The sequence below is a fragment of the Cajanus cajan genome, chromosome 7 (assembly GCF_000230855.2).
Source record: "Cajanus cajan strain Asha chromosome 7, NIPB_CcT2T_4, whole genome shotgun sequence".
Classification (NCBI taxonomy): domain Eukaryota; kingdom Viridiplantae; phylum Streptophyta; class Magnoliopsida; order Fabales; family Fabaceae; genus Cajanus; species Cajanus cajan.
Genome location: NC_138523.1, coordinates 17,680,111 through 17,691,487, shown reverse-complemented (window position 1 = coordinate 17,691,487; position 11,377 = coordinate 17,680,111). Strand labels below are relative to the sequence as shown.

General features: G+C 35.0%; 1 protein-coding gene across 1 annotated transcript; it reads right to left on the bottom strand.

Moving 5' to 3' along the window:
* Positions 1-447: 447 nt before the first annotated feature.
* LOC109813355 (calcium-dependent protein kinase 26) lies at positions 448-6,130 on the bottom strand. The gene is made up of 8 exons (XM_020377526.3): positions 5,510-6,130; positions 4,407-5,232; positions 3,233-3,376; positions 2,808-2,960; positions 2,308-2,423; positions 1,952-2,119; positions 1,108-1,332; positions 448-719 (listed from the first exon to the last, which is right to left on the bottom strand). Exons 2-8 carry the CDS (start codon positions 5,197-5,199, stop codon positions 588-590), a joined length of 1,731 nt encoding a protein of 576 aa, XP_020233115.1. The 5' UTR covers positions 5,200-5,232; positions 5,510-6,130; the 3' UTR covers positions 448-587.
* Positions 6,131-11,377: the final 5,247 nt, after the last annotated feature.

The following is an 11,377-nucleotide window of genomic DNA, read 5'->3' as shown; positions in this document are numbered from 1 at the left end:
AATATTATCCTTTTCATCAAATTTAGACTAACAATAATATTACTTCTTTATAACACACCAATTGTGTTTTTTTACTACGACACGTATACAATATTTTACCGGTACGAAAGTAACTTAGAACTTTGTCAGGAATAAAATCCAGACTTTGATATTTCTTACATTAGGCAAGTCATGATAATGATAGCACTTTGAACTCCAAAGTGTACTGTAAAGCATGACAAATACCCTTTGAAAACTCCTCTTCACCAACTCTATAGTCAAGTCATTATCTCATGTTAAACTTGAACTCTTTTTTACACTCCAAAATGATGCAGTACTCTCTCAAATAAATGTTACTCTAACTGAACTTATGATACCATATTGTTATTAGAACTTGAAAAATAAACCTTGTTGCCATAACAATGTTTTTATCAATAATGTACATAAGATGGCAAAATCCACGAATCATATCTATCAACATTTTCTGGATTAAAGTTCCTCAAGAGTGACCAAGTTGAACAAATCGTGGAGAAAATGCTAATTTACCAAAAAAGAAAAAAGTGAAGATAAAGAAAAACAAGGGAAATTCATTCACTAATATTTCTTAATTAACATACATGTAGTGCCTCCCTAAATCCAATTCTAAAACTAGTGCTACTACCCTTTCGACCCCTCTTACCCAACTCTGCATTGCCTTTCTGCATCATAGCCACAAATTCATTGTAGTCTATTCTTCCATCCTGAGAGACAAAACATGATCATAACAAAGTCATCAAAAGATGAAGAAAACTTGGAATTTCACCATAGCATAAAATTACTTTAACATCATCTAAAATTTGTATTATAGCCACCTAACTGTATTATTATAATTAATCTGTTTGGATATGAATTAAAAGTGTTTTGGAGAACTTTCGGTTAGAAAAAATTCTTTATTTTCGATAAAGATGCTTTCAAAAGCTTTTTTAAGGTTGTATCCAAAGAGATTCAATATCTTATTCTAATGGTAGTAATCAAGAATTTGATGAATTTGAGGAAAGCTATAAAATAGTGTCAATTTGCTCATTTCTTATACATTCATTATGTTATGTGACAATGAATAAATTATGTTGCTGTTAAATATAAACTCACATTGTCCTGATCAGCTTCTCGGATCATTTCCTCCAAGCGGACATCTCCAATGCCAAATTCTTCACAAGCTTGTTGAAGCTCATCTTGAGTGATGTAGCCACTTCCATCTTTATCAAAATAAGAGAATGCTGCAACTAGATGATCTTCCCTGTCAATCTTGTTTAGATGCAATGTTGCAGCTATGAATTCTCCATAATCAATTGTGCCACTGTTATCAACATCAGCCTGGAAGCCAAAACATAATTGAGTGCCATGGATCAGAACAATATACTACTGAAAAATGATAACTTACCATTCATGTGTTATCATATATTAATTAAGTTTAGTGGTCATGCAAGCATGCACTGTAGACATAAAATAGTTTCATGCAGTCAACCAATTATAAATAATATTGGTACAACTTTTAAGGTAGCTTTTGTAAAAAGTCAATAAAGTTTGTGATTGTATGACGGTGCGTAGCCTATTTTCTCGTATTAAGTATTATCAATCTATCACTATACTAAAAATGTCTTGTTAAATGATACTTAGAACAATCCGTTTCAAGCTTGATCATAAAGAATGAAATAGTAAACAATTAATTGCACCCAGGGTCCTGGTGGCATGAAAAAATAGTTGCTCATCCCTAACTATGCCTGACATTCACTACAATACAATTATGATAGTATATAAAAATAAGAGAGAAATGCAGCAGAATCTTTGAAGGTTTCCTCTTAACACATTATTATTATTATTATTATTATTATTATGTAAAATCTTAGTAGGGTCCATACTAAATGGAAGACTTGGACAAAATGTAGGATTTATGAAATTAAGGAAATAGAGATGATTCTGAAGTTGTACTTACTGCTTGCATAAGGTCATAAATTTCAGATTCATTGAGATTAGCACCAAACTTTTTCAGTCCAACATTGAGTTCTTCGAATGTAATTTGACCACTATTGTCTGTGTCTATCATCTTAAACATTTCTTTCAACCCTGCAATTTCTTCTTCAGAGAGATTCTCTGCTATAACCTGAAGAGAACAATAATTTAGCAAAGTATGACAATCTAAGAAGAAACTTTCCAGCATTGAGCACCAAAATTTAGCAACAAGTTGACAAATTAAACTTTGCAAATAAAAGTATTATAGTTATCAATCTTTAGAAAGAGGGAAAATTGATATTTGTATGAAACTGGATTATAGAATAGAAAATAACATACTCTAAGAGCCATTTTCTTGAGTTTGTTCATTGCATAGAACTGTTTCAGGCGACTCAAAACTGCAGAATCAAGAGGCTTGTCTGGAGCTGCTCCATCAACATGAATCCAAGGGTGACCTGCAAAAACTCAGAACATCATTAACAATGTGTAGAATACCTCAACTTCAACAATTTTATAATAATTCGTATTCACAAGTCACAGTTGTGACAATAAAATGCCTAATTTTCATCCGAGATACAATATACCACATGAGTGTGTTGAAAAAACAAAAAACTAAAATATCTAACATACAGAAATTTTATGAAAAACTTAATGAGTAAATAGTTTCATTTATGTGCTGCAGGCAGCAGGTGTATTGAAGAAAACAACTGTCATCTAACAAAATAAATAAGGTTGTGTTGAAGAAAAAATATAATATATAATCACATGTCAAATATGGTATGAGACTAATAACTTTTGTTGCATTGAAACCTAAAAGAGATCATAGTATAGAATCTTACGAAGAACATCATGAGCTGATATCCTTTTACTAGGATCTCTGACCAGCATCTTCCTAACCAAGTCTTTGGCACTTTCAGATATAACAGGCCAAGGATCCGATGTGAAATCAAGTTCATGATGCAATATTGCCTCAAATATCTCCTGCTCCGATTCTGTTACCAAGGAACAAAATAAATTTTAAGAAGTTTAGAACCATGAAACTTTTGAAGGAAAAAAGAGTTTCATTTTCATACATTGTCGCTGTATTTTTAAATTGTTAACCAATCAGAAATCATCTTAATTGTGACTTGGTCAACAAACTTATCATACATAGACAATTTGTAATTGGACAACGAAAAAATTTTCTAATACCATTTAATAAAAAGAAAATGACCAAAATGCTTGGATCATAATGTGCTAGCTTAGCTATGTTAAGAACTATTACCACCCCAAAATGGAGGCACCCCACTTAAGAGAATGTATATTATGACACCGGCACTCCACACATCTGCTTCAGGGCCATAACGCTTGCGAAGAACTTCAGGCGCTACATAATAAGGACTTCCTACTACATCGTTGAAAATTTCACCTGCATATGATGATTAGTGACAGAAGTTTAGGGTGATCATATAAGTAGAAGTGTAGAACTATACAGAAACTTTACGTAATGTCAAATGAGTTATGTTTAGAAAGGCATTAAGATGGAAGGACGCAAATAAACAAAGCCTCTTAACCATTGCACAAACAAGAACTTTTCTTCACAAAATATCATTTTTCTAATCTAAAAAGTTTATTGTTCTTCCCATTTTATTTCTCAAAATCAACATAACTCTGCTTAGCATAAGTTGCACTCAGAATTTCACATAATACATGAGTTCCTCTCTCGTTATTCCCCCATGTTAGGTAAGTTTTGCATACTCAAAATAAAAACTACTTGTTTATTATTAAAATTCCAGTAATCAGTAATTACATTATACTATATAGCCGTTTGGTTTCAGTTTTTGTTTTTCTCCAAAAGAAAACCCAAGGAAAGAAAGACATTTGTATGTTGAAACAAAAAAATATGATACATTCCATTAGCCATCATATTAGTTACAAGAATAAAATGATTTCTCCATAAGCAGAAAACTATAGCAAATCAATCACCAAAGCAAAATAGTGGAATTAGAACCATCAAATTAAATCCCCTAGCCCCCAATTAGTAGAACAGGAACATAAGCATTTCCCGTATCCTAGTCATTCTCTATGATCACTACACTATTGATAATATAATCACACAAAAAGGCCCATTAATTTTTCAATGAGGAATATTAAGTTCAACACTACAAGTCACACTATACACCTAATGAATATTAATTAGAATCAATGGCCCACAAAAAAAAATTGATAAAAGGGAAATTCTATGATACTCTCTGAAATTTACAAATCTCTTTCTCCCTCTCTCTCCTTTGGTGCACCTAAAACCATTCAACTATTGGCCCAAAAACCAATTGTACCAAAAATATTTTAGATTTGTCTGGGTACCACAACAACTCTCTAAATGAAAACCAAAAGCAGGCAACTGAAGATAGATGTTAATTGCACATGGGGAAGAGAAACTATGGAACATTTTGACAAACCTGGTTTGAAAAATGCAGACAGTCCAAAATCTATTGCCTTGAGAGGTGCTTCTTCTTGCTGATTAACAAAGAGAAAATTCTCAGGCTTAAGATCCCTATGCATCACTCCAAGGGAGTGGCAAGACTCAATGACACCAACAATAGTCCTTGAAAGCTTAGCAGCCTTTTTCTCAGTGTAATGCCCTCTTTCCACAATCCTATCAAACAGCTCACCCCCTGCACACAGCTCCATAACAACATGAACTGCAACATTGTCCTCAAAAGCCTCCTTGATGGAGATCACATTAGGACTCCCTGCCAAGTGGTGCATTATCTGAATCTCCCTTCTCACATCCTCCACATCCTCATCTGTCAAAAGCTTCCTCTTCAATATGGACTTGCATGCATACTCCTTCCCAGTGGCCTTCTCCACACAAAGGAAAGTGGTTCCAAACTGGCCTTGTCCGAGCTTTGGTCCCAAATTGTAGGAATCCCTCAGGTTACCGGTTTTCCTTAGCAAAACTGAATCTGCTTTGAGGCCTGCAGTTGCTAGCCTCTTCACATTGAGTGGCTTCTTCGGTTTTGCTGGCTCTGGCCTTGTTGGCTCTGAAGGTGGTTTAGTCTCTCTTGGTGGAGGTGCATTCGCCTCATCCCTCTCTATTTTCACTACCTGTGGAGGCTTGGTTTCCGTGTCTTTTTTGCTCTTTTTGCCACCTTTTTTTGCATGAGAAGCGTCTTTCTTGCGTGACCACCAGAATGAACTAGATGACGTTCCACCTTTAGAGGTTCTCGATCCAATACAGGTGTTTCCCATCTGACACTAGATGCTACTCCTTGTTCCAAGCATCTAATATAACAAGCAAGAACCAAATGAAGAAAAAGAAAGAAAAAACTAGAACCCCATTTTCTTCTCAAAATGAAAACAAAAAAGACAAAATTTATGTACACTTTCATGTTTCTATTCTCCTATCAGAATTAGAGTTTCACCATATAACTTACGTAGACCTTTAAAGCATGAAAACATTTGTTTCGCATATTCTCAAGATGAAACTTCGATTCTAAAAGAACTTTGCATAAGTTTTATCCGAAGAAGAAAAAAAAATGCAGGTTTATGACATATATACCTTATTAGCTTGATGGGGCAATGCAATTGATGCAAGAATTTGAGAAGGATTTTGTTCGTGCCACATAGTGAGGCATGAACATGCAAACGTGGGGGTACCCTTTTCAGGTTTGAGCTAGAAACACGAAAATAAAATATATAAAAAAGGAAAAAGAAGAAGAAAAAAAAAGCCTTTTCAAGATTTGAGAAACACGAAAAAAACCCTTTATGGTAGGAGCTTGAAGGAAGAGTATTTATGATTTTAAGGAGAAAGATAAACGTAAATGGAAAAGGGTTTTGATTTTGAAGGCGTGAAGGAGAGAGAGGAATGGAGAAGGAAGAAAAAGGAGGGAAAATGAGTTAAAGCGGTTTTTTCCGTTAAGAGAGGATGAATGAAAATGTGTTGGCGATTAATCGGAGGGCTGAGAAGAAGCGACAATTGGAGTGGACGGTTCAGATTTGGTGATGTGGTTGTCACGTTAATGGCAATGTGCATGCAAATTGAGATCTCTATCTGTCTCCAGAACCGCCGGCGGCCGGCAGCAGGCCCTCGCCGGTGATCATTTCTTTTTTTTTTTTTTTTCTTTTTGATTTGTTGGGGATTTTTTTTTTAATTTCAATTTAGGTAAGTGGGTTGTGTTTGGATTAGGAAAATGAAGAATTAGCCCAACATGTGAGTTGGTATCTTACATATGCACCTCACGTTGATCAATGCCAAAATAATACTAATAGTTAATATATGCATATTAGTTTTGGAGTATTGTTAACTTACATTTTTTTTTTCTTTTGGGTAAATTACATTTTGGACTCTATTTTTTAATTCTGTAATCTTGTTTTAGTAGTTAAATATTTGTAGGTTCACTATTAATTATAAACTGATCGTGACATGTCTTTAATGAGATAATATGATAATTAATATTTAATTAAATTATATATTTTTCTTCATTTTTACTTGTTTTTGTCTTTTTTTTTAACTACATATTTTTTAACTTTTATCACTTTTTTGAAATGTGAATGGAGACTAAGAATGCAAGTTGTCATGATAATATTGTAATTTTAAAGGTGAATTATGTCTCAAAATTACAGATTTTATAAAATTAAATTATTAAATTTGTAAAAAAAATAAAGAAATTGAATATTACAAGAAGACTTAATACAAATTAATAGCCTTTCTTGGTATTAAAAAAAATCAGCCTTTCTCTCTTTCTTCATTACGTAAGTTATTTTATCTAGTATATACCCTTTTCTCTCTTCCCTGTTTCCCTATCATTTTCTTTATTTATTCCATTCAAGCCAAAATAGGGTTCTATCTTACCTATTTTCCTAACCATACGCAAATTTTAGTCTCACTTTAAATTAAAGTGAGCAGGACATCTAAATCTTCTATAATGAACATCTCACTTTAAAAATTGAAATAAACCATCTTAAGTATTAATAAAATAATAATTAATACTATATATATATATATATATACACGTTCATAACACATCATTTATTGAGCACTAAAATTGTTTACGTCATATATTAGTCAAAATCCCAACTTTACTTTATGAGTAACTGATAAAAAAATGTAAAAGAGATCCAAAACTTTTTAATTCTATTGAAGAACTGTACATGCACGTACATTTTCAACATATATGGGAGATTTCATAATCACGAACTTGATTTTGTTTCGTAGATTAATTTCTTTAGAATAAGACAAAACAAAATCCGAGTTAAAAATAACACTTGCAATAAGTAAAAGAGAAAACCCCAAGCGTTGATCCACGCATAAGTAAGGTCAGGGATTCGAATCCTGCCTTGTATATGCAGGCAAGCCACGTTAAATCTTGGGGTCAGTTATCCCAGCTGCCTTAAATTTTGGGGCCAGTTATCCCACCATTTGAAGTACCTCCAACGTATAGTCACTGCTATCCGCCCTGGATACTCCAGGGACGAATAAAAAAAAAAAAGTAAAAGAGAAAAAGAAAAAACAGATCACGAGAAGTGCGTCAACTATGTTGTTCCGCATTAACATCCATTAGAGGTATTCAACCTCACAACTACGTGAATTATTGGGGAGCAATCGATACATAATTACCTATATTCTTTGAATTTAATCCAATGTATGATGCATCATAATCTGTTGTGTGCAAATTGGCACGAAGATGAATATAATGTAATGAACACTTCGTAGGCACCCACTCCACCAAAGTCAAATGACCCAAACGTGCTTATCGAATCCCGTTGTGAATTTATAATCATGCACTTACGTATATGACATAATTGGACAAGAACTTTGTGATCAACCAAGACACTTTCTGCAGTTTTTTGAAGGGGTTGTGTGCGAAGGGAAAATTGAAAGAGGCGGAGACACTGTTTGGGGAGATGCAGAGGAGATCCCAGTTGAGTGGAAAACTTGAGTCAACCGGAGGAATATTAACGTGATATGATAATGTTCGGTCAATGGAATTCTTGCAGAGGTATTTAGCCCCTAAAAACTATGGCGCATTGTGGGAGGGGTCTGCTTAATCCAGCACTGCAGGTTTAAAGTTCATTATATAGAGTGCTTGGGTTGAAACTCTCGTTTACCATCAAGTCCGGGATGGTTGGTGTGGTCTGTTTACTGATTGGGTTTGGATAGAAGTGGAGAACAATTGATCCAACTCAATAGATCAGTAATGGAAATAGTTATGATATAACTAGCGCTATAGTATATTTTTTTTTTATTATTATTATAAAATAGTTGTTATAAATTTATAGTAGTCGCTCATATGTGTAGGGATTTTATATTCTAATAATTAAATTGAGTTAATATTATATTAGCTTTTAATTATTGGTAAACTTTATTTTATGTGATTAAATTAAATAAGTTCATTAGAGAACTAAATTAAACTATATAGACTTTAATGAACATATATTAATGTTGGTCCATTAGGAGATAATATGAATCCTCTTGAATTAGCAGTTATAGGAAAATTATGATCTCTAATATATCATTTTGCAGTTCATACTCCCTTGCTCCATATGAAGAGAGACTTAGGTCTCATGAGGAAACTCAAGAGATTTGATTGAGGAATAAAGTAATTGATTTTCTTTGTTCGTGTTTAACGCAACACTTATTGAAGAATGTTTAGATCATGAGTCAATTGTAGAGTTAGGTATTTATCCTATCCTTTGTAATCAATCATGTTGTAGATCTTAGGACCTTTGGTGTTTTGTACTAGGATGGAGACGTGTGAACCTTGAATTCTACATAAAGAATAAAGATTATGAAAATAAAGGATTAAAATTTTCAACATATATACGTGTTAATATTAAAGTCATTTCCATTAATTTTCAATATATTTAGAGAGAAGGCAATTGAAATCAATTAAGGTATTGTTTGCATTATAATAATTTCCATTAGTATATCGGAGCACATCTATCAGTCGAGACTAAAGGAAAATAGTGACCAAGGAAATATATTTAGAGTGTGTTTTCAAAAATATAAAGGACTAGATTTTTCACGTCAAATGAGCAGCAACTTGTAGTAGCTTTTGCATTCTTTAGGCTTTGGATATGGAAAAAAGAATGTAAATGTCAATTTTGATGTAATCTCAAAAAGGCACTTATCCAACTTGTTTATTTGTGAGCTTCGCAAATTTGACACAAATAAAAAATTTTTGACCATTTAATTTGCAGACTGTAGACCCCTAAAATTGTCCGGGTCAGAAATAAAGCTTGAAGACTCTCGAAGACTGAAGGATAATCAGCCAGAAGGACTCCTCGAAGGCCCTAGGAGGGTTCTCTGTAGGTCCAGAGGTCTTAGAATAGCTTAAAATAAAGAAGTGGAGGGAAAAAGCCCAATACGGCCGTACTGAACTCAATACGGCCGTATTGAAGCTTCAATACGGCCATACTGAAGTCAGTACGACCGTATTGACACTTCAATACGACCGCTGCGAACTCAATACGGGCGTATTGAAATTTCTGACTTTCAATACGACCGTATTGAACCCCAATACGACCGTATTGAAGTTCAAAAATTTCAATACGGCCGTATTGGCCCTGTAGGCCGTATTGCGCCTATTCCCTATAAATATGACGTCAATTGGACGTCATTCCACACTTTTCAACATAGTTTGAACCCTCTCCTTGAGTATTCTGGGGTTTTTGAGCAGTGTTCTGCCCTAGAAATCACTCGGAGAGTTGATCCGACGAAGTTCTTGAGCCCCGAGCCATTTTGCTTGAGGATCGAACCTAGTCGAGGGGAAATCTCTTTGATTCCCTTAGTTAAAATTTTTGTTCTAGGAGAGCGAGGAGCGGGCTTGTAGAGCGAGGGAACGCCAAAACGCTTCCCAGTTCATTTTAAAAAAAGCACGCTTCAAGAGGTTTCCCTTCAATCCTTCCTTTCACTGCTTTCTGTGTGCATATTTAAACTGTCATCATGTAGATAGTCAATTCATAATTGTTTAGAATAAATAGGGGTAATTTAGTAATTTTACGCTGTTATTTTAGAAAATAATCTGTCATAGGGAACCCGAAAGGGGCGCTGTGGGGTGCTAACACCTTCCCCACGCGTAACCGACTCCCTTACCCAACTCTGGTTGTAGTGGCCAAGGTTGATTTTTAAATCAATTGCCTTATCCCTTTTTCCAATGTTTTGAGTAAAACATTGGTGGCGACTCCACGAACCCTCCTTTTATGAAAACCTCTAATCCATGGAGGGTCCCGCTTGGGATTAATATGGATTAGTGAGCCTTTTAATAAAATTGCTCGTTTGACGAGGTCTCAGTTTGAGAATAAGTCATTCTAGCAATCCACTATTTTTAAACAAATAAACGAGTCCAACCATCCTTCGCGAATGCCGAAAGCCCGTTTCGGGCCGGTGGCGACAGATGGCGACTCCGCTGGGGAAGCTTCGAGAGTCAGTCCCATTTAGTGACAGATTATTTTTAACAAATAATAGTTAAAATTACTTCATTACCCCTTGCTTGTATTATAATATGTTTATCTATTTGGCTTTAAATAACTGTTGTTTGTTTAATTTCCGCAATTGTTTGAAATACAAACTGTACACAAACCTTTGCACACAACAGTTCCCTCTATACCCGGGGGCATGAGTGGTAATCCATAGGGAGTGGATGTTAGTACGGCCGGTTGATGGGTTTATAGGAGCCTATGAGACCGTTGTCGAAAAGCATCACTCAAGGTGATAACCATGAACTTGAGTCCGACGGTGCGTTGGAGCTTTCCATCGACCTACGACAAGAGGAATTGGGTCCCTATAATGGGGGCACCTTGGGGGCCTTTGACCAAGTGAGAACAGTTAGATCCTCCTTGAATATGCACTTTTCTGCAGGAGACCCCTACCTCGTGATTCGCTCGTGACTGTTCGTGGATGAGTGAATTGTTTGTGTAAATGCTTATGTGCAATTGTTTGTGCATTAATAAATAACCTCGTGATAAGGTCTAAAAATAATCCCCATGCATAAAAAACCATGACATGAGAGGAAAGACCATGTGTGAAAATATAATAAAAGTGAGAAGCATGTACATCATTACCAATAAGACATCATGCATCCTCATAAAAACATACATTTTAGGATCACCAATACCTCTTGACATGAGTGAAAGAGACCCATGACTATAGAGATTCTCCGTTGGGGAGAAATCATAGACAAAGAAGGGTGGTAAACTTCCGTCTTAAAAAGGCAGCGCCTTAAAGATGGAGGTTTATCAAGCTCATGTTAAAGAAGTGTATTCATTCCGTAAAATAAACTAACTAAATATTCATTTTAGAAAGTGGCTGGTCATCTCTTTGTCCTCACGCGCGCGCAGAAAATCAAGAAGATGGACGCGATGGAGGAGCAAATTAAGAAGCTTACAGCCGAGCTCTCACAGCTCAAGGAGCAAATGGCGCAAGTGA